General features: G+C 45.6%; 1 protein-coding gene across 9 annotated transcripts in view; it reads right to left on the bottom strand.

The window, feature by feature from the left end:
- Positions 1 to 23,178, bottom strand: part of Sfswap (splicing factor SWAP) — a 75,668-nt gene extending 52,490 nt beyond the window's left edge. For 4 of the 9 annotated variants that reach the window (XM_075977996.1, XM_075977988.1, XM_075977987.1 and 1 more), the window contains exons 1-7: positions 22,814 to 23,152; positions 20,290 to 20,459; positions 19,572 to 19,703; positions 16,256 to 16,341; positions 9,260 to 9,485; positions 7,249 to 7,361; positions 5,932 to 6,067 (exon numbers count right to left, since the gene is read on the bottom strand). In XM_075977996.1, coding sequence (XP_075834111.1) covers positions 5,932 to 6,067; positions 7,249 to 7,361; positions 9,260 to 9,485; positions 16,256 to 16,341; positions 19,572 to 19,703; positions 20,290 to 20,459; positions 22,814 to 23,031 — 1,081 coding nt within the window. In that variant the 5' untranslated portion in view covers positions 23,032 to 23,152. Of the gene's footprint in view, positions 1 to 5,931; positions 6,068 to 7,248; positions 7,362 to 9,259; positions 9,486 to 16,255; positions 16,342 to 19,571; positions 19,704 to 20,289; positions 20,460 to 22,813 lie in introns of all 9 variants that reach the window. The other 5 variants (XM_075977993.1, XM_075977982.1, XM_075978002.1 and 2 more) reach the window with 4 other exon arrangements.
- Positions 23,179 to 23,916: the final 738 nt, after the last annotated feature.

The raw sequence follows: 23,916 nt of genomic DNA on the forward strand, positions 1-23,916 counted from the left end.
CAAAATAACATTTTATTATGTTAGCATATGTTCCCCTATATTAAACTTCTTTTCACATTTCTCATGTTCTGCCTTACTATTGTTTAGATAACTAGGGAAATTTTTACTAGAAGAAAGAGAGAGAAAGAAACCATCATCGTAAACCACCCTGAGTTTCACTTGACCATTATTGCAATGTAGAATCTTAAAATACTATGGAAATAACTATCTTCAATGTTTCATTCAGAACATAATAAATTAACATCCTAAATGGGAAAATAAAGGCCTGCAGAAGTAAAGACACTCATGCAGACAGGGTTTCACTCTGCAGCCCTGGCTGGTCTGGAACTATGTATACCAGGCAGGCTTTCACTCACAAAGATCCACTTGCTGGGATTAAAGGTATATGCCCTCAGGCTTGCGGTTTAAGATGTGCTTTCACTTATGTGTGTGTCTATACCTGCTTGTGACTGCAGAGGTCAGAAGAGGGTGCTGGATCCCTTGGAGTTGGAATTCCAGCCATTGTAGGCTACCTGACATGGGTGCTGTGAAATGAACTCAGGTCCTCTGCAAGAGCAATACGTGCTCTTAATCACTGAGCCTTCTCGCCAGCTCTCTTCTTAATGTTTTAAAAGTTACTATCTTACTTAGCTTCTTTAGGTTCACCTATTGTAGACTCCGTCACCCCTATTTATGGCTAGAAGCTAAGTAAGAAGGTGAACCCAAGGAAAAACATATAGTTATCCTCTTGGCTAAGGGAAGTAGACAAAATTGCCGGGGAGAAAATTGGGATCTTGGGGGTGGGGTGGGATGGGGGTAAGGGGAGATGGGGAGAGAAAAGGGAGAAGGGAAGGAGGGGGGACTTGGGGAAACAGGAGGATCGGGATAAAGGAAGGTTGGACAGGGGAGCACGGAACCACAATTCTTAGTTAAGGGAGCCACTTTAGGGTGGGCGAGAGACTTGACCCTAGAGGGGCTCCCAGGTGCCCAAGCTGAGGTCCCCAGTTAGTTCCTTGGGCAGCTGAGGATAGGGAACCTGAAATGACCCTATCCTAGAGCAATACTGATGAATATCTTGCATATCATCCTAGAACCTTCATCTGGTGATGGATGGAGATAGAGACAGAGACCCACACTGGAGCACTGGACTGAGCTCCCAAGGTCCCAATGAGGAGCAGAAGGAGGGAGAACATGAGCAAAGAAGTTGGGACCACGAGGGGTGCACCCACCCACTGAGATAGTGGAGCTGATCTACTGGGAGCTCACCAAGGCCAGCTGGACTGTTACCGAAAAAGCATGGGATAAAACTGGACTCTCTGAACATGGCGAACAATGAGGGCTGATGAGACGCCAAGGACAATGGCACGGGGTTTTGATCCTACTTAATGTGCTGGCTTGGTGGGAGCCTAGCCAGTTTGGATGTTCACCTTCCTAGATATGGACGGAGGGGGGAGGACCTAGGACTTACCACAGGGCAGGGAACCCTGACTGCTCTTTGGACTGGAAAGAGAGGGGCAGAGGAGTGGGGGGAAGGGGAGAAGAGTGGGGGGAGGGGGAGGGAAATGGGAGGCTGGGAGGAGGTGGAAATTTGTTTTTTTTTTTATTCTCCTTTTATCAATAAAAAAAATTGCATTTCAAAAAAAAAAGTTACTCACTAGTAACCATTTCTGAGAGTCCTATGTACCCCTGGAATAAAGCAAGAGGGCACTGTACTAGCAGGTCAGGCATGACCTTTATCTACATGTGCAGACACACACTATTTAACACACTAGTACAATAGCCTCTGGAATACCAGTAGAGCAAACACCAAGGGGGCAAGCTTGGTAAGGAAGGCATATATGGGCCTGGACAGCCAGCATGATCCTCACAACCCCTTGACAACAGTTGCTTTGTGTTCCTGTTCCATATTCATATTCATTAGCCCCTCAATCTGCCAGACAAGTTCATTCTCTTTATAAGAACCAAAGGCTGTAATCTTACTAAACCTTGAGGCAAAACAGTAACTCAATGTATCACTGTGGTTCTGTGCAAGAACCACACCAAGCAAGCACTTGTTCTTTGACTCAAGTGCAACAGAGACCAGGCACTCACCTGGCACTGAGTCCCGACACTGCTGCCCAAGACCCCAAAGTCTCAGGCACTCCCCGCCCCTGTCCTGTCAGCAAAGTTCTAAGAACTGGTGGACATGAGCAAGGTTAATGAATGATGGTGGTCAGTCACACAGATGCACGAGTGGGAAAGGAGGAACTCTGAACAATCTGTTGGATCTGACCCTGATACATACAAACCGAGATAAGTCACAGGTCACTGTCTGCAGGCAATGCTCTAAATATTATAATCAGTTACCAACCTTTGAAAGTTTAACAGTAAAACACATTTGAAAGATGTAGACTATATGGGCCAGGGAGAGGCTCGGTGGGTAAAGTGCTTGTTGTGCAGTTCTGATAACTTGAGCTCTGGCCCCAGAGCCCACATAAAGGCAGAACTGACTCCACAAGCATGTGACATGTGCACCACTCCACCATGCACACACATTAACAAATAAAAGGAAAAAATGTTGAAAATAAGAAAAGTCGAGGGAAAAAGGCTGATGCCATTCTGCACAGGGCCCCAGCAATTGCTTGACACTTAAGCAATCTAATTGCTGTATATGGATGAATTTACCACAAAAGAACTAAAATCAACAGCTGCGACTGGTTTTCTTCTACTTGGCTGCATTTGTAAGTGCTGTATTAATGGTTGGCTACAAACCAAGTGTCACCTAACTGAGCAGAGCCACAGCTGCTGTGAATGACCATCAATGGACCAGACAGAGATTTGGATTCAAGTAACTCTTGCAGCCTACAGCACCATAAGACAAGAGCAACAAGATGATGCAGATACTCAAAGACAAAGATGAATTTACCACAAAAGAACTAAATCAAAGACAAAGAGTACAGAAGGAAGTGAGAGTTTCAGGCAGGTACCCAGCAGAGCTGGAGCCCTGGAGAGACCAGGGCTGTTCCTAACTGCAGCAGTCTCACCACCAAGGATGCTGGGAGTTTTCTGATGAGCAGTTTCATTGAGAAACAGATCCTAGGCTCTAGCCACTGGGACTGGCTCTGCTGTAAAACCACAAGTTCACCTCTTGTACCCAATGATCTTTTAGATAATGGGCAGGAGGTTGTGTTAGTGGCTCTGAGGGCTCTGGTCTTTGTAGCTGATAACATGAGCATATCTGAAACCTATCAATCCCATATAGATCTGTTTATTCTTACAAACTACAGATATCTAAACAACCTATTCTTCCTTGTGTCCAGGAGGCTTCATCAGGGCCTGATGTCCTTTTTGGTCCTTGAGGGCACTGTAGGCAGAACTAGCCCTCAAGCAGAACATGGCAAGCCTGCATGGTCCTTTGACAACCTACACTGCCAGAGTTTGCCTCAGGCCACTGTTCCCACTAGACTGGGAATGATGAGTCAGCTTGTCTACCATGCTGTCTGGCCCACAGGGTCTGTGCACCACCACAGCTGACCTCTGTGTAACTTGTCCACCCTTTACTGACAGAATTAGTTTCCCTACCCCCAATTTCTTTCTTTCTTTCTTTTTTTTTTTTTTTTTTTGATTTTTCGAGACAGGGTTTCTCCGTAGCCTTTTGGTTCCTGTCCTAGAACTAGCTCTTGTAGACCAGGCTGGCCTCGAACTCACAGAGATCCGCCTGCCTCTGCCTCTGAGTGCTGGGATTAAAGGCGTGCGCCACCACCGCCCGGCTGTACCCCCAATTTCTATTGCTCTCTTTTATGGCTATAAAAAGATACAGGAACATGAATAGACAATGCATTTGATTTAAGCAAATTCAAGATAGTCTTGGAAGAGGAATGTGGGGGATGGGCAAGATGGATGGCTCGGTCAGTAAGCTGCTTGCTGTACAAACACAAAGAAATGACTTTGGATTCCTAGCACCCATGAAAAAGCTGGGAGCTGCGACTTGTGCCTGGGAGGTAAACACTGGCCAACCAGTCTAGTTAAACCAGTGAGCAATCCTGTCTCAATAAAAGTAAGGTGGAAGAGAGCAATCCAATCCAGAGAGGAACCCAACATTTGCAGAACACACGCATACCTCCTAACTCTATACATACAAAAAAACAAAAACAAAAACAAAAAAAAAAGTAGAGAGAGCAATTGTGGATAGTCAGCACTGGCCTCTAGCCTCCACATGCACTTGTAAACAAGGGTGCAAAGACACAAACATGCATTGCATGCACACATACATACATACATACATATACACACTTAAAAAAACAAAAAAGCAGAAAATAGGCACACATGAGGTAGGGGTGGTTGGCAGCACACCATTCCCTCTCTGGACTGCAACCAAACTGCTTGGCAGAGCCTCCTGGTGCCACTGATTAGGTCTTTCATGAGCTTTCCCTGGGGCTACACAGGGCATGGGAAACAGGCAGGCTATACACATGGATCACTTCCCAAGTGTGTACTTGAGCCAGTAGAAATCTCCTGAAGGCTGCAAGATGGCTGCCTGTGGGATGCAACAGCAGGACATGTAACATGCAGTCCTGTAACACGAGTTCCCCTGACTGGATAGTCCAGATTGATGTGGCTCAATTTGGCTATTTAAAGATTATTATTTAAATGATCTAAGTTCCAGCCTAGGTTTTCTAGGCACAGACTCTCAAAGTTCACTCAGAAACTGATTTTTTTTAATGATAGGGTCTCACTATGGTAGCCCAGGCTCACCTTGAACTCAGAGATCTACTCGCCTCTGCTTCCCAAATACTAAGATTTAAAGGTCTGTGCTACCACATCTGGCAAGTAACTGATTTTTACAGTCTTGTCATTTTATTAAACCAAAATGCCACATCTGTGTGGAGACAGAGTGCAGAGAAGTTAGCACATGTAAAGAATGTTTACCCTGGGCAAATGGCAGCTCTCTTTTTAGTACAAGACCCACCCTCCAGGCATGTCGCTTCATTCGAGGAATGGAGTCTGCAGCAGGGCAGCACAGCACAGGCTGATCCTTCTTTGCTGAAGGTTCCTCTTTTCACACAACACTCACACAACGTTGTTTAGCCTCAACAGCAATGAGACTTGACACTGAGCTTAAGGTTAGACATTCTGGGTCAGTCTCCAGAGCGCTCCCCTTCAATTAGGTAGAAAGGTAAGAGAGCAGCAATTCTTAAAAGCCAAAAGAACATAATCCCTGTACATCAATATTCTTAGTCACACACCCACTATTCAAGCAGCTGATTCAAAATACAAAGGGGAAAAGTTGCACTGTATTGAACAGTCACTAATTTTTCCTTGTCATGACCCCTTGAGCAACAAGCATAGCAACTATTCACACAGCATGTATAACATATTGTTAAGTTCTCCAGAAAGGATTCTCTTAGAGGCTATGAGAGAAACCAGGAGTTTTACTATCTGTGGGGGGGTAAGAGGTGTCCCTGAAACCAACCCCTGTAGAAATAGAAAAATGACTGTACATGCTAAGCAATCATGACAGGCAACCCTACATTTCCCCATCCCTGCTTCCTGTTCTTCTCAACAAAATGGTACCTAATCTGAAGCCAATACCAGGGTATTTTCATGGCACCAAACAACTCTACAGGACAGCAATGCTGTGCTGTCTAACAAGTCTCTGCTCCTTCCCATTCTTAACAGTCAGTGCACTGCTCAATGCAGCAAAGTTCTGAACCGTAGGTGTCACTTCCCAGCCCCCACCGCTCTAGCCAATCATGAGCTAAAGGAGGTGACAGTGTGGCTTTGGGAAGCTGGGTAGGCTGACTCTTCCTTTCAGGAATATAGAGAGCCACAGGCCAGGCAAGCATGCCTTCCAGGAACCTCCCTCCTGGACCACAAAGGAAGTCTTAAGGGACAGCTCCACAGCACTGAGGGACAGCATGGGGGTGAGGGAGAGCTGCAGCTGGACACAGAAAGGACACTCTAGGTACTCACAGTCTGCTGTGTACTCCACCTGGGAGGGCTGCGCAGGTGTGCCATCTGCAGTGGGTGCGGCTGGAGCAGAGCTGTCGGCCTGTGCTTTACGGACAAGGGCTGCTAGAGGATGATCTGGGTCCACCACCTTCAAGGGCTAAAGACAAAGAAGACACTGGCTTTAACATTTTCTATGTTCTGCTCCATGTATAAAACCTTCCTTGAGAAAAGACTCAACTTCACAGTATTGTGAGTATGCCTCAGGAAAAGCCCAGCACACATCTAGACACAGTGAAAGCTGCCACTGCAGAGCCACTATGTCAGACCCTGAACAACAAAAAGGGAGAGCTGGGAGGTCATGGAGGCAGAAGTGATCACAAGACACCTGTCAGAACCACACCCGAGCACAAGAGTGCTGCCACAAGCACACTTGCCCTGAAGCTGCTTGTCAATGCTGGCCTACTGGTTCCAGTATGCTCCCGTAACTCTCCCCCTGCACCTTTGAAAATCACCATCCTCTGTCCTTCCCCTGAACATGCCACCTCCATGAGAGCACACACTCCCAAACACAACTTTCTTGCCAAGAGCCACTGTTATTTAGGCTGGACACACACACAGAGGTCCTGTCCACGTGGGGCCAGGTGCTCCAGCTGGCTCAGAGTACTAGAGGAACTAAGCAGGCTTCAGTTCCAGAACTAAGCAAAGGGTGGACAGCTACTCAAAGTATAGGCATCCAAACTCACACAAAACTTCAAACTCTATCCTTCCTCACTGGGATGTAATTTCTCATCATCAGCTCTTACCTTCCCATTAATCAAGAGCCACTCCTCTCAGACATCAACTACATTTTGTGACTGTGGAGAACCGAGCTTCAATCTCATAAATTCTTTCCTCTACATCATAAACTGTAGAGGGAAAGTGTGCAAGCATTGACAGTCTCCTCATAAGGATGAGGGGAGGGCCAGAAAGCCAGAGGTCAAAGCACGTATTTAGGAACTGTCTATGGAAGGAACTAAGGCTTCATGAAGCAGCCATTTAAAAAGCATAGAATCCAATCCTAAATTCCAATCTACACAACAAAACAACTTCTACGTCGTCCCCAACACTACTTATATAACAAAACAACAATCTTCTGCTTGTGCAACCTGTAATGTGGGAACATAGGTAAACAAATGATTCTTTACCACATGGAACACAGACGTGCAGACACCTCCGTGATAAAACAAGATACACAAGATACAGCTGTAGCACAGGAAATGGTAGTTTCGTGTTTCCATACGTAAATGAGCAGCAATTTTGTGACAGTATAAACACACAGACTAGTGAGAAGATAAAGACCTTCATCAGCTCTTCCAGGCGGCTGCTCTTCTTGGAAGCAAAGAGAGACGGGTGTAGGTAACTCCCATCCTCCTCCTCATCTTCATCTTCATTGTCAGAGGTCGTCCCCAACTCTGAAATTGAATTCAAGATGTTGGCTATCAGGTATGACGGCACACACCTGTAATCCCAGCACTCAAGAAGCAGAGGCAGAGGCAGAGGCAGAGGCAGAGGCAGAGGCAGAAGGACAGCTACAAGTCTCAGGCCAGTTTGAGCTACATACTGAGATTCTATCTCAAAAATTTTTTACTTTGGTTCAATTGTTTACATGTATTAAACTATCACTGTATTCTATGAATATGCTCATTAAATTCATATTTTAAGAGAGTCTCCTGGGCATGGTGGCAGATGCTTCTAATTAATCCCAGCACTTGTGAAGCAGAAGTAGGAGGATCAGATTTCAAGGACAGCCTGGGCTACTTGAGAAAGAATTTTAAAGACCAAATTAAACATGGGGCTAGAGAGATGGCTCAGCAGCTAAGAGCATATATTGTTCTTCCAGAGGACCTGTACTGGGTGCTCACAACTGCTCCAGGGGACTCAAAACGTTGGCCTACCCAAATGGATGTGGCAAAGACTCACAAAGATACAATCACATACATATAAATAAAAAAATAAATCTTTCTCTTTTTTTCTTTTTGTTGGTTGTTTGAGACAAAATTTCTCTGTGTAACCCTGGCTGTCATGAAACCTGTTCTGTATACTAACTCAGAGTTCTGCCTGTCTTTGCCTTCCAAGTGCTGGGATAAAAGGCGTGTGCCACCTGGTCATATAAGAAATAAATCTTGAGCAAACAAACAGAAAAATCTTAAGTGAAAAAAAAAGACAGACCAACTCTTCTTTTTTTCCAGTGAGTTTGATCCCTAGAACCCACATGGTAGAAGCAGAGAACTGACTCCTGCAAGCCATTCCTGAACCCCACAAAGTATGCCATGGCTTGAGAGGGCTCATACACACACTATTAGTAAGGAAACATGGAAGGGGACATAGGTTGGACATGGTGGCACATGTGGGAGCGAGAGGCAGGTGGATCTGAGTTTGAAGCAGTGGGGTCTACATAGTACGGGGAGGGGAGAGGAGAGGATGGGAATGAAGAGAAGGGAAAGGAGGAAGGGGGACGAACACAATGAGTTGTAGAAACACTTGAAAGCAGACAAGGGCAGAGTCCTGCAAGGCTTTTTCTTGGTTACCTGAACACAAAACCCATGGGGGAATATTCCTTTTGGTTATATAAGCTGTTCAGAAAAAAGCCAGATAGGAAAGAGCACCGCCTTGTCCACTGCACAGGCTCCCTTTGGCATTTACTGCAGTGCTATAATAGGTTTTTATTTTCAAAAAGGGCAAAAACCTTCTTTATTCATGAAAAAAATATTACCAAAAGGAAACAAATGAAAACAATGAAAGTCCAAAACCACCACCAAGGTGGAACAGATACGAAGTGCAGGTAAGATCTGCACAGCTGGGCTGGGATGCAGGTGCAGTTCTGTGGCAGAGTGCTTCTTTCGAGGGGCAAGGTTGTGGGATGGGAAGACATAGCTAGGGAGACTTCCCCTGGGTGTCACTCAAAAAGGAAAAAAACTGGCTTTCTAAGAATCTGGAATGGAGACAGTTGAAAAACAGTTTCAGATAAGTAATTCAAGACCAAGGAAGCATCATTTTGTGAACATGTGGGATTTAACTTCCTGCCCCATGCACTGGGATGCAAGCACGTGCACTGGAGAGTGAAACCATCTCCTTTGTGGACTGTTATGCTGCCAGAATGAGAGGAAACATTCCCAGCCTCGGCATCAACACTGAACTGTTGCATCTGTAAAGCATGAACTAAGGACGTAGAAGGGTGTGTTGGCAGGCTATCAGCAGTTCACAGGCGCCTGAGAACTCAAGCCTCCATCTCAGCCACGCTCCTCTGAGAGCAGGTACCTCTGTATTGACCATCCTCCCAACCCCGAGAAGCCAGCACAGACCCACATACTTTTCTTCTCCTCATTCTTGTTTTCTGCCAGCACCGTGTACCGTCCTTCCTTCATGGCTTTCTGGATGAATTTGTAGTAGGGGTTGAGGTAGTGATCAAATCGCAGGAAATCGAACTGCGAGTTTCGTGCTTGCTTGGCCTTCAGCATTATCTCAAACTGTGCTCCCTGTTTGCACACGAAGTTGGCTGTGCGCTCGATGATGGCATGCATTTTGGCTGTTGGTGGCTGGGGGAAAACAGTCATGTGATCAGAGTGTGTGTATACGTACGTAAATGAGCTACACAATTTAATTAAAAGAAACAGCCTGGTTTTACTGTCCCAATTTAAGAAACAAGACATTTTAAAGTTAGAAGGTGGCTCAGAAGGTGAATATGCTCTACACCGTGCCTGACAACCTGAATTCATTACCAGGATCTATGTGGTGGAAAGAGCGCGCTAACTTGAGAGTTGTCCTCTAACCTCCATGTGTGTATAATTGTACATGTGTGCTCCCAACGCCCCCAAATAAATAAATGTTCAATATTTTTAATGTTAACAAAGATATTAACATTAGAAAACTACATAGGAAAAAGACTGAAAATTATTTACACTAAGAATGGGTGGTTAAAAATTCAAGATCTAGCTGGCTCTGGTGGCTTTAATCCCAGCTCTCGGGAGGCAGAGGCAGGTGGCTCTCTTGAGTTCAAGGGCAGCCTGGTCCAGGATGGCCAGGACTCTTACACAGAGAACAGAGAAACCTTGTCTCGAAACACCTACCCCCTTAATATCAAGATGCTTATATAACTTTAGGACCTTATCCTTTATAAAATAAAATAGCTTAATTTCTCAAGTTTAGTTCCTCATTAATACTGCCCCCTCACTTTAAAAAGGAGAAATGTTGACATAGTGGGTAAAGGTGTCTGCTGCTAAGCCTGATGACCAGAACTCAACCCTAGAACCCACATGACGGAAGAAATGACTCCTACAAGCTGTCCTCTGACCTTCTCACAGACACAGTGGTGCACGGTGACCCAACCCCCCAACAAACAAATGAACTGTAATAAAACATTATTTTAAAACAGAGAAATGTTTGCAGTTTAAACTATTTGGCTCCTGAATAAATTCTGTTCCATGTCAAAGGGAATCTGAGTGCACTGGGACATGGGCCCTGATCCAGATTTCACCAGTTTTGGTTTAACAGAAAGACTTGTTTGTATAACAGTCCATTCTATAAACATGCTAAGAAGCAAGGATCACTTCAGCACGACCCAAAAAGACAGGCATGATTTCACCATGCAGGCTCTTAGTGGACCAGGTCAACTGTTGGCCTCCATTACTTAAAAGCAATACTATGATAACGTTGTGACTACAGTGGCTCAAACACAGCACCAATCATTGCTCAAGACAAAGCAACCCCTTCACACTTTCATTTATTTTCTTTGTGTGTGTGTTCTTGTGGTCAGAGGACAACTTGCAGCAGTCAGTTCTCTTCTACCACATGGCTGTGAAGAATAAAATTCAGCTTGTCATGTTCGATGGCAAGCATGTGCTTTCACCTGGCCCAAGGTACCTTAAGAGCTGCTACTAAGATAAAATACAACTATTTCTCTAGAGAAGGCCATTTATAATGGTTAATTCTAAGTGTCACCTTGACAGAATCTAGTACCATCTGAGATGGGACTCTGGGCATGCCTATTGGGGATTATCTTGATTACAGAGGTGGGAAGACCTGCCCATTGTGGGCAGCACTCTCCCCTGGCTTGGACTTTGGAGTCCTTAAGTGGAGAAAGGAAGCTGAGCAGCGGCAAGCATAAATTCCTCTCTGTTTCTGATTAGGGATGTTATATGACCAACTGCTTCAAGCTTCTGCCACCTGGACTTCCCTGCCAGGATTGTGAGTGAGAATAAACCCTTTCTCATTCCTCTGTCAGGGTATTTCATCATAGTATCAGAAACTATGGCAGCATTCTCTGCATCTTTACCATACAGATCTTAAATTCTCTTTCATTTAGGACCATCATTACCAATCCAGCACTACAGAATGCTATTTTAAAATATACTTATATGATAGGCACGTGGTATGTTGATTTCAGCATTCAGCAGAGATGGAATCTCTATCTAGGCTAGCCAAGGCCATATAGTAAACCCTATCTCAAAAACAAACAAGTCAGGTGGTGGTGGCGCTTGCCTTTAATCCCAGCACTTGGGAGGCAGAGAGAGGCAGGCAGATCTCTGTAACAGAGCTAGTTCCAGAACAATCAGAGAAACCTTGTTTTGAAAAACCTAAAAACAAACAAACCCACACAAAAAAACAACAACAAAAATAGTTAAAAAAAAAAATAATAACTGGGGTACAACTCAATGGCAGAGCACAATGAGGCCCTGAGTTTGAACTCTGGCACTAAATAATCACACATGAGCCCCAAACAAACAAAAACCTCAAACTAACAAACATGCTAAGTATGCATGTCACAGAGCCTACATAGCAGAAGGAAAATGTTCTCCGCTCTCATATATACCTATGTCCTGTGTTGAGAGCCCTTCTCCCTAGAAACTTCGTCAGTGTGGCCCTAAACTCAGAGTAAGAACTGAGAAGTGGGACAGCCAGAGGTCAGGAAGCCCACAAGAGCTCTGAGAAGTTCTGGATAGGTTCAGCCGTGGGAACAGTAAGAGATGGTTCAGGAGGAAGGCAGAAAGAGGTGAGGGGGGTCTGTGAATCGGCCCAGAGAAAGAAAAGAAACACTCTGTTTGCCCATAGGTTCAGATAAGCACGAGATCAGTCACACAACAGATAAACAAAACCACGGAAGAACTAGGAGGGGATGCAGCAAAAACTTTCCCATCAACTGGGAGTGAAAAAGAGTTCTCCAAAACCAAGCTTCAGAACCCTGTGGCACAAAGGAAAGACACAGGACTTTGGCAGGACATAGAAATGACCAGGAGAATCACACACCGACACAACACCCAGTGCTTCAGCAGCACTCCCAGGTGGCAGACAAGGGTCCCTCTTTTTCAGAGATAAGTGGACAACAACAAAGCTACTCAACACTCAGCTCTTAGACCCCAGGGTATCTCTAATTTCACAGTGACTGGAATTTCCAAATGAGAAATACAAACAAACACAGAGATGCCCTGGCACAGATCTGGGTCACGGCATGCCCACAGGACTAAAGCACACAACATCTAATAAAGTCCTCTCTCCTTTCCCACTGTGTACTCTTCCAGAAACATGCCTAACAGCCTGCTAAGCAGCAGAACTTCTGGACCCTAGCCTGACCAGTGTTGGGTGGTAGAGCCAGCTCTGAGGCAAGCCCACAAGGCCAGGAGTCCCTGGCAGACGTTCGAGCTCAGGAACCATCATGCTAGGTGCAGATAGCCATGTCAGTCATCTCTAGTGTCTTGGGAGCAAGGAGAGGGTGAAAAGATGGGCTGAGCAAAGGATTCTGCCCTTCACCCCATGTGTTACAGGGATCCACGGGTCAACACAGTTAGCCAGAGGAGGTGGCTAGCTAGCTGATGTGTGGGACTCAGGGTGCCTGCAAAGGGACAGGTGAGTGTTGAGACACATGATGCATAAATACATAGTGAAAGGAAAAACAGATCTTTTTGTTTCTCTTTCCTTTGAGCAAAAAGACACACCCATAACAGTACTAGAAAAAACTAAAATCCAAAGGGCTTGAGTCTAGAAGCAGGCATGAGCCAGCGGCTACAGAGTCATGGTGGCACGCTGGCTGGCAAGCATGCAGCAGGAGGCAGGCAGTGATCCCAGGTGCTTTATGTTCACTAGGTTCTCACCCAATAGCTAATGTAAACCAAAGAGCTCTGAGAGCACCTACCTCCTTACCCACCAACTCAACCTTCCAGGTCAGGATCAATAGCAACACTCAGGCATGTAACCAAGCCACCACGTATGTTGAGTCACCAACCAGAACTGCTGCTGCAAATACTGTCCCCTCTCATTATCCGTCAACACACAAAGGTTGTATGAGCTACACAGTACCCTGCCACCAACACTCCACAGTTTAACGATTTTCCCAATGAATGCCCAAAGCCACAACTGAGAAAAGTGAGATATTGACACTGTCAGAGGAGGAAAAAAGAGAGGGGAAAAAAAAAGCAAAGCAGACACTCAGCCAAGGACTCAGGGACCTCTCAAACCTTGATACTGGAGAATTGTGCCAACAGAACAAGACTCCCTTAACTGTCTGTGGGTCCGAGGTAACTATTAAACAGCTCAGTGATGCTTATGTTGCGACTACACAGCTGTTAAATCTAACAACAGGAGCTAAGCCATCAACATTCTATTGTACCTTTGTATTTTATCTGAACAGACATAAACTTGTGTCAAAAACAAAAGGGCTAAGGAGAAGGTTGAGTTGCCGAAGCACTGGATTGTACAAGCATGAGGACCTGAGTTCAATCCCTAGCAGTCAGGTGAGAAGCTGAGCACAGGCATGTGCCTGCAATGCCAGGATGAAGAAGCTTGAGACTATCTAATCTAGTAGCTCAACAGGTGAGTCCTGGGTCCCAGTGAAATATCCTGTCCCAAAGAATAAGGTGAATGAATGGCTCCTGAATAGCTGACTTCTTGCCTCTACTTGTAGGAGTACATAAGCACACAAAAGACCTCACACTTGGGAGATGGAGGAAACACGATCACAAGTTCAAGGTCAACTTAGGACGTATGTTGAAGCTATCTCAAAAAAGTGGGGTAAGGAGAGGCTGGAGAGATGGCTCAGCATTAAGAGCACATATTGTTCTTGAAGAAGACCCAAGTTTGAATCCCAGCACCTTTGTAGGCAGGCTTACACACTTGCCTGTAACTCTTAAATTTCCAAGGGAATCTGATACCTTTTTCTGGCCTCCTTAGGCACCTGCACACATGTGTAAAATGCACCCCCCATATATATAATGAAAAAATTAAACAGCCAGGTGTGGTGGCACACACCTTTAATACCACTTGGGAGGCAGAGGCAAGCAGATTTCTGTGAGTTCCAGGACAGCCAGGAATATGTAAAGAGACTGCCTCAAAAAATCAAAATCAAAATAAAAAACAAAACAAAACAAAACAAAACCCCACACAACAACAAAAAAGTCAACCTCCCTCCCGCCAAAAGAAACAAATTGGGAAAGGGGACATGGAACCCATAGATAATCCAAAATAAAAGTATTTAGTATAAAATACAGATAACGCAGCAAATGATTTTTAAGGTTCAATTTCAATAGGCCTCTGATATAGAATAGTCTGTACTGGAATACGCAGAAACAAACTATATCAAAACAAGAATACGGGGCTGGAGAGATGGCTCACTGATTAAGAGCTCTTGCTGCTTTTCCAGGGACCTGGGCTTGATTCCCAGCATCTACCCATATTGGGCAAGTATTAATTGCCTGTAACTAGCTCCAGAAAAATCTCATACCCTCTTTTAGCCTTTGTGGCCATCTTCACTCATATGCACAACCCCCCCCCCACAAATATACATAATTTAAAATGAACTTAAAAAAAAACCAAGAAGAATATGTATTAATGTAATATTTAGGACATTAGCTCTTTAGGTAAATGTATTCAGCTCTAACTGTAGCAAAGCAATCAAAAGATAGAAATAGGAAAGCAAACACAACTGCAATCACACAGAAATTTCTACCCAGATATGTAAAAGATGAAAAGGAAGAGCCAGGCACCATTCTTTCATATGATGCACAAGAGGAAAAGATCAAGAGCTTCAAGTCCATGCTGAACTGAGGGTGGCTACTATCAACAGAGGGTGTCAGAGGTGTCACTGTGTCGGGGTTATGGTGTCTACTGTCCTCCTGGCTACTGTGCCAGGCACAAAACCTGGAACCTTCATACCTCCGACTGGCACTGAGTGAGAATACTGTCAAAGTAAACACGTTTTCCTGAACACAATCCCTTAGGAACCCTTTCCAAACATGACAGATACTGGGCTGGAGGCACAGGCCTGACATCCCAGCATTAGGTGGGGGTGGAAGCAGAGAGGGTTGGGAGTTCAAGGCCAATCTCAGCTATATACCGAGTCTGAGATCAGCCTGAGTTACATGAGATTCTGTCTCAAAACTAATTTTAAAAAGTACTGGCAAGATGGCTTATCAGACAAAACACTGAATGAACTGGCACCTCAAGAGACAGGGAGGTTAATTCACAAAGCTCTACCTCTGCTTTCTTCATCCATGGAAAGTAGCCTGGACACGTCCCATGGACCCAAAAAATGTCCAGTGAATGTAAGGTAAAGAGCAAGAGCCTCCACAATTCATACTAGAAAAGCCAGAACCAGGTACTTTGCTGAAAACAGGACTGCTTTGAGCACAACTGTTTTCACATCTGTATGAGGACAGCAACATCTCAGTCCAGCCCTGACTTGGCTGATAAAACAGAGATTCCCCACAGAACTCCACACAGATCCAACACAACTCGCTGGTATGCTGAGCTGTTCTTGATGGTGGACTTCCACTCTCTCCATCCCCTGCCTCTTCCTTTTGTTTTAAAGTGTACGTTCTTAAGAAGTACACTTTGTATGTATGCATACATGTACGTATCTTCATGAGGCTATGTGTACTGTGTGCGTAGGAGCTGGCAGAGGGTAGAAGGTATGTGTGTGATCCCCTGGAACTGGAGTGCGGGTGGTTGTGATGGGGGTGGAAGCAGATGCTGGGAACTGAACCAGGGTCCTCTGAAAGGAATAAAAGGAATCTACTACTGAGTCATCTCTCAGCCACACCCACCTTCTGTTTTCTGATAGGGTCCCTGTTTGGAGCACCCAGGCGGGCTTGGAACTTGAGATCCTCCCGCCTTATCCTCCCAAGTCCCAAGATGACGGCTGTGTACCACAACATTTGGCATCCATTAATCTTCAGAGGTAAGTACGCTGTGCTTTCTCATTCAACTTACAAATAATCTTGCAGCACAAAGTACCTAAACAGCGGATGTATTTTACTGAGCTCTCACACACCACAAAGAACAAACCACAGTGCAAAGGCTTGTGAACCAACACACATACCAGCTCCACGTCAGACGGGACACTTAATCCTAATGGGGCAATGAAAGGCTCTTCATTTTCGTCCAAGTTTTCAGCCTCATTTTTTTCTGTTAAAAAAAAAAGGAAAATTAAGAACTGCAGTATGATGCCCCACCAACAGTAGGTGACTATACAGTGTGGACTTTTCCTGACTCTTCACCTTTTCACCACAATTTCCACAAACCCCTCCCAGCTTCCTGCTCTATCCCATTAACTTGATTGATTATCCTCATTTAGGGATTCCAAAGAGGTGGTGGTGGTACAGCTACAAGAGCATGTTTTTGGAGCAGGTGGAAATCTGAAATCCAGCCTGGTTATTTCTGAACTCCGAATCCCAGGATTCTGGGCATATGCTTCTCTTACATCTATTTCTATGCTTGCTTCAGTGCAGCCCAGTTAATTTCTTTGGTGTAAGGGAGCTAAATAACATGGCCACCTTCCCCTGAGGAAAATGTTCAAAGCTTAGTTCTTAATGTTTTTTTTTTAAATGTTTTATTGCGGGGGTAGAGGGTGTATAAGTGTATGGTGTGTATAAGCGTTGTGTAAATGTGAGTCAGCGTGCATGCGGAGGAATCAGATGCAGAAACAGGCACACATGCACTCAGCTAGTACAGCAAGGTTAAAAATGCTCATCAATAATGAGAACACATAATCTTAAAAGTCAAGAAATATTTAGACATGTCGCTGGCCCAGAAAAAACAAATATCTTATATGTGACACTTGAATTTTACAATCAGTGGTACTAGGTTCCACATGAATCCTACTATGTTTACAGTATTTTACTAATTAGTGCAAAATAAAAAATAAAAATCATCAGCTGGGCTGGGCCTGGTGGCCAAAGCCTGTACTCCCAGCTTCTAGGAAGACTGAGACGGGGTGTGGGGGTGGTGGTGACAGGGACACACACAACAGTTCAAGGTCAATCTGGGTTACAGTTCAAGGTCAACCTGAGCAACTTAGTGAAGCCCTGTCTCAAAATGGAAAGGGAGATAGATAAAAAAGCAGTTGGGGATGTAGCTCACTGGTTCAGTGCCTGCTAAGTTCAATCCCCAATACTGAAAGAAAATTGTCAGGCTCCAGGAACATGATTTTATGATGAGAGGAAGCCCACGGAGCCACACTGGTATTCACTACCCTACTCAGTACTAAGCTACAACAGATCCAAGCCCAGACCAGTGGGTCAGCAAACAGTGCAGAGGGGTACTACCAACAGGGGTCATACGCTCTGCCCCAGCCACTCCACTCTGCTGAAGCACACCATTCCTGCTGAGCTGTGATCCAACAAAAATGCCTTTACATAAACCTGGCACCTGGCCTGTGGGCAAGGATAAGACGTTAGGAATACAGTGTTCCTTTCTAAAGATAGTTGCTGTAATCTTAAAAAAGAAAAAAATGCATGACCTCTCTGTATTTCAAAGTTCTTTAGTCAGAAAATAGTTGAGATGCTGGGTAGCGGCAGTGCATGCCTTTAAGTCTTAAGTGGGAGGCAGAGGCAGGAGGATCTCTGTGAGCTCAAGGCCAGCCTGGTCTACAATTCCAGGACAGTCAGGGCTGTTACACAGAGAAACCCTGTCTCGAAAAAACAAAAGAAAATGGTACTAGTATGGTGACAGTATGTATTTTCTCCTTCTGTTGATGAAGCAAACAAAATACCCAAAACAAAGTTGAGCAGAAATAATGTGGTCCAGACAAATCAATGGGTTTTAGTTCTTAGACCTGAAAGAATTCTAGCACTTCACAACCTCCATAGGACAGTTAATTTCAGAAGCCAACACAGGTGCCAGCACTTGGGAGGCAAAGCACTGAAACAAACTTTAGGCCAGCCTGGTCTATGTAGTGAGGTATAGGCCAGGCCAGACAGGGACATACAGTGAGAGCCTGTGCAAATTTAAAAAGCAGGACACACACACAATCGAGGGCAGCACAGATCGCAGGTGGTTCCTTCAATCGCCTTTCCCAACACAGTCCCAGATACGCTTGCAAAGCCTCAGTAAGTCCACATAGCAGCTGCGTGTGTTACATTTTGCCCATAAGGTGATGAGTGTGGCTAGCACAAGGGCAGGAAGGAAAGCCTGCATGGACGTCTGTTTGCCTGCTGTTCTGCTACCCCACTCAGTGGGTGGAGTGAGGTAGGGTCGAGCTAGTGCAGTTGCAGGACACAAGGGTGGACAGCGCCTGTTTGAATATGCAGCTGTGATCTCACTTCATCACCTTCAGGAACAGATTCAGCTCTGACATAAGTCTCTGCAGGATGTGATCTAGTTTCCTATTTTAAATATCTGAATAGCTTTCCAATGTTCAAGGTTTTTCTCTTCTTCAAACAGAACATCCTGATTGTCAGAGAATTATCCTTAATGGCTTAAGTTTATATCACTGACAAAAGCTAATCGGTATGTCCTACTGTGACAATGGTCTTCTCAGGGCTCACAGAAGTGACCAAGGGCTCTGCTTATACTGCAAGCGCTTGGAGTTTTTGATAGCACTCTTTTTTTATGCTCAAAGGTGCCGCATTAGCCTAGGAAGGGCACCAGCTTCAATCTTTAATGTTAACTAACAGTCTTCCTGTTACCAAGTCCCTCAGGTGTCTTTCCACTGGTCAGGTCTGTGGGGGATAGGCTTTGCAGAGGTTCATGGGAAAGAGATGGACATTAATGATTCCTAGGCAAAACTGACTTTCCAGTGACCCCAGAATGAATACTAAGGCTATACAAGTGTGGCAGTTTGAATAAGAATGGCCCCATAGGCTCATATACAACAACACTTAGCCAGCAGGGAGTGGCACTATTTGAAAGGATTAAAACAATTAGGAGGTGTGACCTTATTGGAGGAGGAGTGTCACTAGTGGTGGGCTTTGAGGTTTCAAAAGCCCAAGCCAAGCCTAGATAGAGTCTCTCACTTTCTGCCTATGGATCAGAATGTAGTTCTCAGCTACTGCTCCAGGGCCTGCCTGTATGCTCCCTGCCATGATGGAAATTGACTAATAAGCTTCTGAACCTGTAAGTAAGCCCCAAATGAAATGCTTTCTTTCATAAGATTTTCCTTTGGTCACGGTGTCTCCTCCTTCACAGCAATAGAACAATGACTAAGACAGAAGAATGTGTGTTTGATGCAGAAGCATGGATCCCAGGATGAAGAACTCCGTGAGACCCTAAGTGAGACCTAATCCAGGTAGCTAATCAAAGTCAGAACTGTCTTTCCACTGCCACTCACAATTCATCCTCTAGCTTTTAGCTTTGTTCCAGCAAAAGGCACCTCATAGTGTCCCTATAGGACAAGTGGCAGGTTCCTTTCCCCTTACCTCTCTGTCTCGAAGGCTCCTCCTCTTCCGTGGGCTCTGATGGGTCGTAATAGTCACTGCCGTAAGTGAACCCTACGGCACTGTAGTTCCCATCCTCTGCCAGAGCTTCGCTCAATCTTTTATATTCTTCCTCTTGAATAAAAACGAGAATTTTATTAACAAAAATGGACGTTTACTAAGAAAAACTTCATACACTTCTAAAGTGCAGCTATCAGTAAAGCATAAAACACACTTTTTTCAATCTCTTTTTGAGGAGAAAATTTTTCTGGAAATGCACACTTGGTATCTATTGTTATGTATTTTTGCCAGTATGTGTTTACCCACAGATAGCAGAATACACGTCTTTTATGGAAAAATTCTTCCTGCTGAGGAAATTTTGGGATTAAAAACTGTATTAAAGATAATTAAGGCAAAGACAAGAACATCGATTTTAATTCATACAATACTGTTAAAGAAGAACAGTTAAAGAGTTTTGTTTTTTGTTTTTGTTTTTTTCAAATCCCAGTCTGCCCTCAAAAGCTGGGAAAATTCTCTGTGGTTCTACATATAAGCTATCCTGAGGTCCTCTCAGAACGCAAAGACTCCTGTTTTTCCAATCCACTGGGTACTGTCAAGATAATATCAGAAAGAGTGAGTATAAAATAAATAAATGGGAGTAACGTTTTAAATAGTTAAATTTTAAAGGGTGTGGCTGAAGTAGGTCTTTCTTGAGCAGTACCTTGCCTTGCCTCCTCCTCAAGCAAGTCCGTATGCAAGGCTAAATACCTCTCCTCATCACACAGCGCCTCTACCCGCGCCTCCTCTTCAGACAGCTGGTAGTCTCGGTTCCACGTGGCGTACTCAGCATCGTACGCAGAGAGGTCATGCAGGTGACCACGCCCGTCGTATCTGTAATGGGAACAGGCTGGTCAATGGATGGAAGTCTACACCCATGCTGGTTGCGTGTGACAGTCTATACACATACTTACCAATTAAAATAATGAAATAAAAATATTAAATCAAATGCAAAGCTTCAGATATATATTTAACATGACTAGTCATAGCTCACCTACTTTTTAAACTGAAGTAATCATAACAAAGACTAAGCTCCTCTCTACAGTACAACAGAACTTAGAGCTAAAGGCAGACAATCCTTTAGGGCAGAAAATGTATCCCCCTTGCTAGCAGTTCTTACCATGTATGCTTTGGTCAACCATTCAATGCCACTTGCAAAAAAATATCTGTTCTCAGCAGTTAAATATTACAGCTTACATTCACACAGACCGAGTCCATAAATACCTATCCGACAGAACCAAACGGGCGAAATTTCCTCGCTTCTTCCTGCTAGTCCCGAACTCTCAGGAGAGATCTTCACCAAAGAAACTTGCGTCCATTGGAGGTAAAATCTTGGCTAGGCTCGCCCCTAGCCACTTGGCTGAGGAAAGAAGTGCTGGGTTATGTGGTAGAGAGACACACATACAAAGGAACAGTGACATATACATGCAGTTTAAGGAGGTTCACGGCAAACACTGCAAAACCACCAGAAGGTGCAGCATCTTAAACTTTAAATCCCACAATGAAGACACATCAAAGACCAAATTAGGAATAAAAAGAGCACTTTTTGCTATGTTTGAACATAAGATCCAATACAGATGCTGTCAATGTACAACTGCCAGACAATAATGGGTTAGTGACGTTTGAGACTCAAATTTAGGTTGCAAAAGTGAATGTGGGACAACAAACAAAAGTTTGCATGATTTATTAACGTCGACTTTTGTAATGGAGACCAAATTAAGGAAGGAAAATGTGCGCCACAGGAAAAAGGCCAAAAATTCCTGGGAACCCCAATGGTTGCATTTTTATTAACTTTCAAATTTTGCTTTACTTTGATGTAAACCTCCTTAACTTACAAATGTATTACTTTCAAATATTACACATATCTATGTGTGGTGTTTGCTCCCCACCGGTTCTGGGAGATCTAACTTAACTCATGCACAGAATGGTAATGGAAAGAAACTGCATATGGAGTGGCGGCTTCAGCATCTGCCCCACTGTAACAGCAAACATCACGGTGAGTGCCTGGGAAGCAACAGCTCTTGCTACCAAGCGAGGTTCAAGGCATAGCACATTCCAGCAGAGTGGACCATCAGATCTGCAACACTCCCTTCGTGAGTCCTTTTTTCCTAGATCTGTCCCCAAACACAGTTGGAAGGGACTGGAAAGGCCTACTGGTCATTAATGTGTCCGTTCTGGCCAGCTCAGAGGTCATCCCTACATGAACAGTCATGCATGTTCCATGTCCTCGCAGAATCCAGTTTTACTTGTCTCAAACGATGGGTTTCCTTCACTCGGGGAAAACCACTCCACAGCTTAATGGTTGGTCACTTAGCCTTTGAGTCCTGGCCTCAGAAGCCATATTACCCAATGGAAGGTCAAATACTCAAACCCAGGATGGTGGGGAAGGAGAAGGGGACTGAGAAAAATGAGAAGAGAGGTGGGGAGCAAACCACCCACATCATGTAATGCCATCCTTTTCAAATCAAACACCGTTTAGAGATCCACAGCCCCACCCCTTTACCCTCAACTCAGGGCACCCTTAAGTGGGTGTGATTTGAAAAGAAACAACACAAAGGTAACCCAGCTCCACCCTTCAATTTTAGGAAACAGTGAAACCAGCTCTAAGAACGCTACCCCTAAGAGCAAGGTCCGCACGGGGTCGACCGGCCTCCAACAGACGGCAACTTCACCAACTACCGCGGTGGGTCAAATGGTCGAATAACCGCGGGGAGGGGCTCGCCGGACGCCAAAAGTCAAGCCGGCCAGAGACGGTTCAGGCTAACTCACGGGGTCCAAAAGAAGCTTCTACCCACGGCCTTGGCGTGCGGCGCTTCGGAGGAACAAAAGCGCACTCCCGGGCTCCCTCCCGCACAGCGAGCGGAGGGACAGCGGCACCCGCCCCACGGCGCGGGCGGGAGGCCCGGGCAGCTTCCACCGCGCTGAGTCGCTAGCGGCAGCCCGGGCTCGAGGGGTTGCGGGAGCAGGAGTCGATCCCTCCGGCGACGGCGCGGCGCCAGCTCTGCCCGGAGCCTTAGGGCCGGTTTCACCGTCCCCTCCCCCCGGATGCCGGGGAACGTGGGGCAGGGAGCCCCCCGGGTCCCCGGGCTCCGCAAAACCCCCTTTTCGGTCCTGGCCATCAAGTCAACATCAGGCGAAATCAAGCGGGCGAGGGAGGGGAGGGTCGACGGGTGGGGGGAGGAACCGACCTGTCGATGAGGATCTTGTGGTCCCCCATCCAGGGGATGAGGTGCTGTCCCTGTTCCTGGGCCAAAGCCCGCTCGTCATCGCGGAACAACTTGCAGGCATAGCCGAAAACCAGAAGCTCCACCCGGTTGCCCCCAGTGCCGGCGCCGCCGGGCCCGGCCTCCTCCTTCGCTCCTCCTTTCCTCTCTGGCTTGGCGCGGCCCCCGCCGGCACCGTACATGACAGCGTCCCCGACGTCCGGGCCGATCTGTTGCTGTGCCGCACAACGTCCCAGAGGCCTCGCCTGTCCTACCCCCTCAGTCAAAGGCGCCGCATCCCCGTCGCAACTTCAACACAGCCGCCATGGCGGGCAACAAAATGGAGGAAACGCAACTTCCGTTGGGAAAGCCGCACTTCCGGAAACAACAGTGATAGATTCGTCACGGCTACCGGGGCCACTTGAAACTCTAAAAAAAAAAATACGACCTTGTTTTTCGTTATTCGATTCTGTATTGCATTGGAAATTTCTGTTTATACAAAACGTTCTATTTCTAATTTTTGGTGGCCACCTAGGGTGTGGCGAAAGTGCTGTTTGCGGTCGCGCGCCGACTTCCGCTGGGACTGGAGAGGCTGTGAGATGTGGAGGCTAAGTGGGATTTTGTTGGGGTCGTGTCGCTGCTCTCTTAGGGAGGCCGGCGGAGTTTTGCTCACTTCCGACACCTTTTTTTTTTAGATCACTAGGAAGCCAAGGTCCTGGCCGTCAGACTCAGAAGGTTTCCAAGACTGTGAGCCATAAATGTTCGAGTGCTTTCAGTGCTGGGGGGACTGCAGTGGGTGAGAGAAACCCAGCTCCGAGACAGCGAGGCTGGTTGTTTCCTTCTGGGAAGCAGAGTTTGTTTTTTTGGTTTTTTTTTTTTTTCCCCCGAGATAGGGTTTCTCAGTGTAACAGCTCTGACTGTCCTGGAACTCACTCTATATCCCAGACTGCCTCTGCCTCCCCAGTGCTGGGATTAAAAGCGTGCGCCACCACCGTCCAGCTCAGAGTTGGGTTTTTTGTTTGTTTTTTAAAGCAGGGTCTCACCGTGACCCAGGTTGGTCTCGAACTCTGGCAATCCTGGCTCAGCTA

Source organism: Microtus pennsylvanicus, chromosome 1, assembly GCF_037038515.1.
Source record: "Microtus pennsylvanicus isolate mMicPen1 chromosome 1, mMicPen1.hap1, whole genome shotgun sequence".
In the NCBI taxonomy this organism is placed as follows: Eukaryota; Metazoa; Chordata; class Mammalia; order Rodentia; family Cricetidae; genus Microtus; species Microtus pennsylvanicus.